Genomic DNA, 5,966 nt, shown 5'->3' on the forward strand with positions numbered 1-5,966 from the left:
CCCTTGAAGTACTTTATTAAATAGTTTCCAAAAAAACAGAAGCAGAAAGACTCAGAACTACCCCACATCCCTCCCAGCTAGTTAAAAACTACAAACAGCCCATCCCCACGCGCTGCAGTGCCAGGCGGCTGCCAGCCACCTCCTGCCCGATGTCCCAGCCCTTCCTGACCCATTTGCTGCAAACACGGCTCCAGCATCATGGGAAGGGGCAGCAGGAGGGTCCCACCGGGGACAGCCCTTTGGGGGCAGAGGGCAGCAGCACTTGCCCTACAGCCCTTCCTACTCGGACACCTCAAAGGCTGTAGAAAGCTACGCAACGCTCACACGCTTCCCACCCAAAGCGACCACTCGCCGGCTCCACAGCCTCCCCAAACCGTTCCTCCCACATGGGGCTGAAGAAGAGTTGAACATGCCCAAACGACGGGCAGCCAACACCAGGTTTTGCCATCACTCCTCATCCAGCCAGAGCCACCAGCTCCCCGGTTTCTGTGGATTTGTGAACGCCCCAATGCGACTTCCCCTTCCCCACCCGTCCCCCACCCAGGAAGTTTATAAAATAGGGTTTGTTTTTGTTTTTTGCTTTTTCTACAAAGACAGTGGTGGGATTTCCTTTGCAACAGCAGAACAGTCTCCCTGCGAGGTAGAGAGTTAATTTCAGGGCTGACAGATCCTAAATTCAAACCAGTTTGTCCTAGTTGAGGTAAAATTCAGTAGTTTATAGTAAGTTTTGCAATGCCAGAGGGCCATCAAGATTCCTCATTGCCGGAGTCATCCTCATCACCATAACAGCTGTCTGCTTCCTCCTCCATCTCATCATCCTCATAATAGTCATCATAGAAGAGGTCTGAGCCCTCATCTGGGGCTGGAGTCTTGGTCTTCACACAGTACTCTGCCAGCGTGGTGGGGACCTTCACACCATCCCGCTCAGCATCCACCTTCGTGCCCAAGACTTGCTTCCTGGAGGGCGAGAACTGGGGGGTGAGGACAGAGCTTTGCACAGCGCACTCTCGTTGCCACGTGCGGCTCACCCCACAGGGGCACCCGGCGAGACAGCCCTTCCCCTCTCACGGGTCGCTCACCCACAAGACTGGTGAAAGGGCAGGGGAGGGAGAGAACAGCGGAGCAAACGTGGCTGCACTGTGACATGCCCACTGCTCCGAGGGCCCCCCTTGCCACGCCAGGGCTGGCCAGTCTGCAACTCGGAAGCTTCACATGCCGGTCCCATGAGACAGCCCTGACAGCAAGGCCGTGCTGGCACCATGTCTGCTATGAACCCAGATCCTCAGCTCTGGAGCTGAAAAGGGACAGGGCTTAGGCTGAGAGCAAAGCTGGGCACATAACCCAGCCAAGCTCCTCCCAAAAGCCACACTCGGAGCCAGAATCCTTCCCTCCTACCAGCCTGCAGATGGGACTCAACAGGGCAGGATATGCCCTCAAGGTCCTCTGCGTCCTGCAAGATCACAGCCTAGCAAGTGTTCTCAACAGTGCCACAGCGCTGCCGGGCCTGGGCTCAGCTCAGCACGCACCTGATGATGTCCGTGTACTCCCGGTCCTTCCCTTTGCTCTCCTTCCACTTGCGGTACATCACGGAGGCATCCACGTTGGCTGGAGAAAATGTGTTGGGTTCATTCAGCAGCGAGATCACGCTCAGGAGAATGGTCCTGGCAATCAATAAACATGAGCAGGTTAAGAGCCGAGGCAGGTCAGCAACTGCCCGCGTCCCAGCAATGCCAGCAGTCTCAGTGTCACAGCGCCGCTGCGTCCCGTGGGTCAGGAGGAGAGCCTGGTGCTGGCCCACCAGCAAGGGCGGGTCTCAGCAAAGTCGAGCAGGCCAGGCAGGAGACAGCAGCGCACGGGCTGTCGGGCTCACACACATTCCCATGCAAGCTCTCGCTGTTCTTCAACAAAGCACACAGCCCAAGTGCCTTTCAACAACCTCTAGGCACCTCCTGCAGGCTTTGGGAGCGGAAGGCAGTCCCCAGCTCCCCGCTTTCCCATCCCTGCCCTCAGACAAGCCTCCTGCCCGCAGCTCCCTCCCCGCGCAGCCCTTACCGCACGTTCTGGGTGGGGTTCCACCGCTCAGACGGCAGCTCCCCGCTCTGCGGGTCATCCACCGGCGGATGGAGGATGGAGATGCAGACATCGCCCGTCTGAAAGCACAAGTGAAACAGGAACCTTAGGAGCTGCTGCCCAAGCACCCTCCAGCAGCAGCTTGGTCCTCTGTTCCAGCCAGGTGAGAACCCCAGCCCATTCTTTCGGTCCCTAGGAAGGGACAGCACAAGCGGCAGTCCCCGCTATGCTGCCCGCAGCCTCAGGCCTTGCATAAGCTCTGTTCCAGTAGCCTGCTTGCTCTTCACTTTGGCTTAAGCCAGGTGAGGCAATCCCAGCCCATTCTTTCGGTCCCTAGGAAGGGACAGCAGAAGCGGCAGTCCCCGCTATGCTGCCCGCAGCCTCAGGCCTTGCATAAGCACCCCGCGATTGCCAGCACAGTACAGACGAGGCTGCCTAACCATCAGCTGTCCGATGCCCGAACACGTTGCATCCCCAGCACAGCCCTCCCGGTGCCCACCTGACACAGCCAAACCCCACACACCCCCAGGCAGCAATCCGCCGCAAGCATGCAGCCCCGGGGCCGCGCACATCGCTCGCTCTGCATCCACTCTTGGCATAAGCACAACGTCCCCACTAGTCAAGCGTGGGAGCCTTCAAGCCTGGAGAGCCTGGCTGACCTGGAAACAGCTCCAGGACAGGAGACCGGCTGTCGTAAGCTCATTAGCTGCATTTCCAGTGCCAGGCACTAAACGCCAAAGGCACCGAGTTTCCAATGCCGTGCTCCGATGCCAGACAAAGGCTGGCATTTTCATCCAGTACCGTCACAATGGACGGACATGTGCCCACCTGCCTGTCCAAGACGCCCCACGCTGTCCCAGGCGACCTACCTCGTAGATATTGGGGTGCCACATTTTGGTTAAGAACCTAAAGGCAGGAGGAGAATAGGGGTAGTCGATGGGAAACCGGAGACGAGCCTGCAAGGAAACAATAAGGAGAAGTAAGCATCAGCTTGTGAGAAGGAAGGGAAGGAAACCACAGATCTCCCGACACCACCAGGAAAAAGGAACCTCTGCCAGGTCCAGCTGCGCTCCTGCAGAGACAGAGCCTCCGCGCCGGCCAGCTCTGCAGGCAGGACACCAGCAGCACGGCTGCCCTGCCACTGTGCGGAGGAAGGTGAGCGGATGGGCTCGCGAGCTGCGGCAGCTCCTTCACCACCATCCTGCCCCGTAACCTCTTCTCCACCGGGGCCCACACATGCTAACCCGGAGCTCTCTTACACGGAGGCAGCAGGCCCCAGGCAGAACACAGCAGGAGCTCACGGTGCCAGTCCGGCATGTGCCTCGCACGCTCACTGCCCCCTCCCACACCAGCACCCACGGCACAGGGTGATGACACCGAGGGCAGGCTGCTTCTGGATGGCAAACAGCAGCGGGGCGAGGGCCTCGTGGCTGTAAGGCGGCAGACGGGGCTGGGGGCCCCAGCTGGAGCCGCACGCCTGAACAAACCGAGCGGCGCTCGGAGCCAGACCGCAAGCCTGGGGTCATCCCCGGTCCTGCTGTCAGGGACACGCAATGGCCGCGCCACCAGAGAAAAGACTGTTTACCCTTCAGAGCTCACAGGGAAGGAAGCATCAGGTGCTCGGTGCTCCGGTTAACACACTGAATCTCTAAAAATAGCCCGTCACCACCGAAAAAAGAGACCAAGTCAAAACTGGCCACAGCGCGCAGCTCAGGTGCTAAAAATAAAAGCACAAGAAGATCACGCTGCAGTCCACAACTCCAGCGCCAGCAGAGACAACTGGCCCACCACTGGCTTCTCCTGTGGGTGATGACCACAAAAACAAAGGTATTAAGGCAGGCCAAAAAGACAGGCCCGCTGTCGGCCTCCGAGTGAGAAGGTGAATCCTGAGGTGGCACGGAGACGTACAGCAACATCCCCATCCTCCCTAGAGAGCTGCTGCCCCAGCCCACCGGCGCCAGGCGTCCCAAGAGGACAGGGGCAGCTTCTCCCAGCGTCGCTGCACAACCTGCGGTGACTGTTTCAGCTTTCGGGTGTTTCCAGGCTCTGGAAGCAAACTTCCAGATCAAGATTCAGCCGCTGCTCCCAAAAAAGCCAACGGCCAGAAACAGTGGTGAAGACTTAAAACACACAACTCCTCCCTGAACATTTCTTGCTCCCTCAGTTCGTGTACACGAGAATTTAGACGGATCCGTGAAGAGACAGCGCGAACTACCCCAGCTCTGCCCAGCAGCGGGGGACAGCGACCTGGGATCGCTCTTGACCCGCGGAACGAGCCCCACGAGCCTGGCGCGGGCCCCATTCAAGAGGGTAACTGCAAATGAGGCTTCGGATGCTTCTGGAATTACAGCCTCGACAATAGGCGACGCTGCCGAACCCAGTCGCCAGCTCACAGCCGTTAAAAGATTAGTGTAGAAGGCAGAGAGACATCTGTCCTCCTCACTGCCGCCCTGACCAACCCCGACTCCATCCTGGGGTCCAACCCCTCTGCTCTCTGCCCCCCTCCCACCCTGCCAGGATCTGGCCCCAGCACAAGTTGATCTTATCACGAGCCCAGGGAGCCCCTGACCGCAGCGGGTCCGTCCCTACGCACATTACTCCCAGGCTGGCCCTTTGTCTGACTGCTCTGTGCTCTGCGGCACAGGACAAGAGGTGGAATGAAGGAAAATCAAGGCGGCGGCTGGGGCTGGATGCATTTTGTGTGTGCGTGGAGCTTCAGGCAGCCCAGGGCAGCGCACACGCACACACAGCAACACGCGGCCCTGGGCTGGGCTCTGGCCAAACAGCTGAACTTCGCAGAATAATCCCCTTTGTTGTGTCAGAGAGGATCAGAACAAAACCAGCCAGAGGCAAAGCGATCCCGAAGGGGGCTCGGAAAGCAACCCCGCTTTGCCATGCACAAACAGCCAGCTCGTGGTAACGTCGGCAAGAGGACTTGGCCCCTTCACTCTCCTCTTAGCAGAAAGTCTCATCTACTGCCACCCAACAGTGCCGAGTCTGGAAGCTCTCAGGCACAAAACAGGAGCATGAGTTGCTGAAAGGATGAGAGTTCAAAGGACCTAGTGCCAAAAGAGGCTACAGAAAAAGACTCCATTTCAGCGAAGAGATAAGACCTGACTCTGAAGCATCAGACCTGCCTGCCACTGCTCCATGAGAAAAACAAACCACCCAGCTTCTCGGACACAGCTGACCCTCGGACTGACTCACCCCGGGTGCATCCCCACCCTGCCAGCAACAGGATAGACAGAAGAGCTCGTAGTGGAGGAGGGTGGATGAGAAAGAGGAAGAAAACAGCTACACAGGTTGCACAACACCTGGTAAGAGCACATACACATCCTCCCGATAGGGACTGCGCAGTCAGGCCATGCACGCCTTCTCCCCCCCTCAAACCCCAAACAAAACCACGACACCCGCTCCCCACCCAGCTTGAGCTGCTGTTCCCTCGGCCCGAGCCGTCTGTGCCTGCACAGGAGAGTCCTTTGTCTCTTCCCTCTGGTTTGGTGGCAATGCCCCAGATCCCCTCCAGGAGAGGGAACACCAGCGACCCAGAGCTCGCTCTCCTGCGCCCACAGACTGGGGGGATGAAGGGGGCAGGAAGGAGGAAAAGCCCTTGGAGACAGAGCCCCTCGGGGGGCCAAATCCCCCTTCCAACGAAGGGAATCCTTGCCTAGTTTGGCAGCAGCCACCTGCACACAGGCTCCCTTCGTCACCCCGGCTCCTCCTTGCAGGCACCCCAGGAACACCCCAGCTCCCGAAGCCCCAGTGACCCCAAGGTGTCCAGCTACAGACCCAGGTCTCCCTGGCCCTCATCACCCCCTCAAGCCCAGGAGCACCCCTGTCATGTCCCCCCAGTACCCACATCAACCCGACCCCCCAAACCCCCCTCCCTCTCACCC

The 5,966-nt window shown here is 58.9% G+C and overlaps 1 protein-coding gene across 3 annotated transcripts; it reads right to left on the reverse strand.

Moving 5' to 3' along the window:
• On the reverse strand, positions 1-3,720 carry CDC34 (cell division cycle 34). Of its 3 annotated transcripts, none has more exons than XM_009279799.2 (5): positions 3,656-3,720; positions 2,940-3,026; positions 2,053-2,150; positions 1,527-1,661; positions 1-957 (listed from the first exon to the last, which is right to left on the reverse strand). In XM_009279799.2, the coding sequence occupies exons 2-5, from the start codon at positions 2,961-2,963 to the stop codon at positions 747-749; spliced, it is 468 nt and encodes a 155-aa protein (XP_009278074.1). In that variant the 5' UTR covers positions 2,964-3,026; positions 3,656-3,720; the 3' UTR covers positions 1-746. The 3 variants fall into 3 exon arrangements, with proteins under 3 accessions (XP_009278074.1, XP_009278076.1, XP_019327769.1); XM_009279801.1 differs by having other exon boundaries at positions 3,670-3,690; XM_019472224.1 differs by lacking the exon at positions 3,656-3,720 and adding an exon at positions 3,315-3,619.
• Positions 3,721-5,966: the final 2,246 nt, after the last annotated feature.

The sequence above is a fragment of the Aptenodytes forsteri genome, unplaced genomic scaffold (genome assembly GCF_000699145.1).
Source record: "Aptenodytes forsteri isolate BGI_AS27 unplaced genomic scaffold, ASM69914v1 Scaffold147, whole genome shotgun sequence".
In the NCBI taxonomy this organism is placed as follows: Eukaryota; Metazoa; Chordata; class Aves; order Sphenisciformes; family Spheniscidae; genus Aptenodytes; species Aptenodytes forsteri.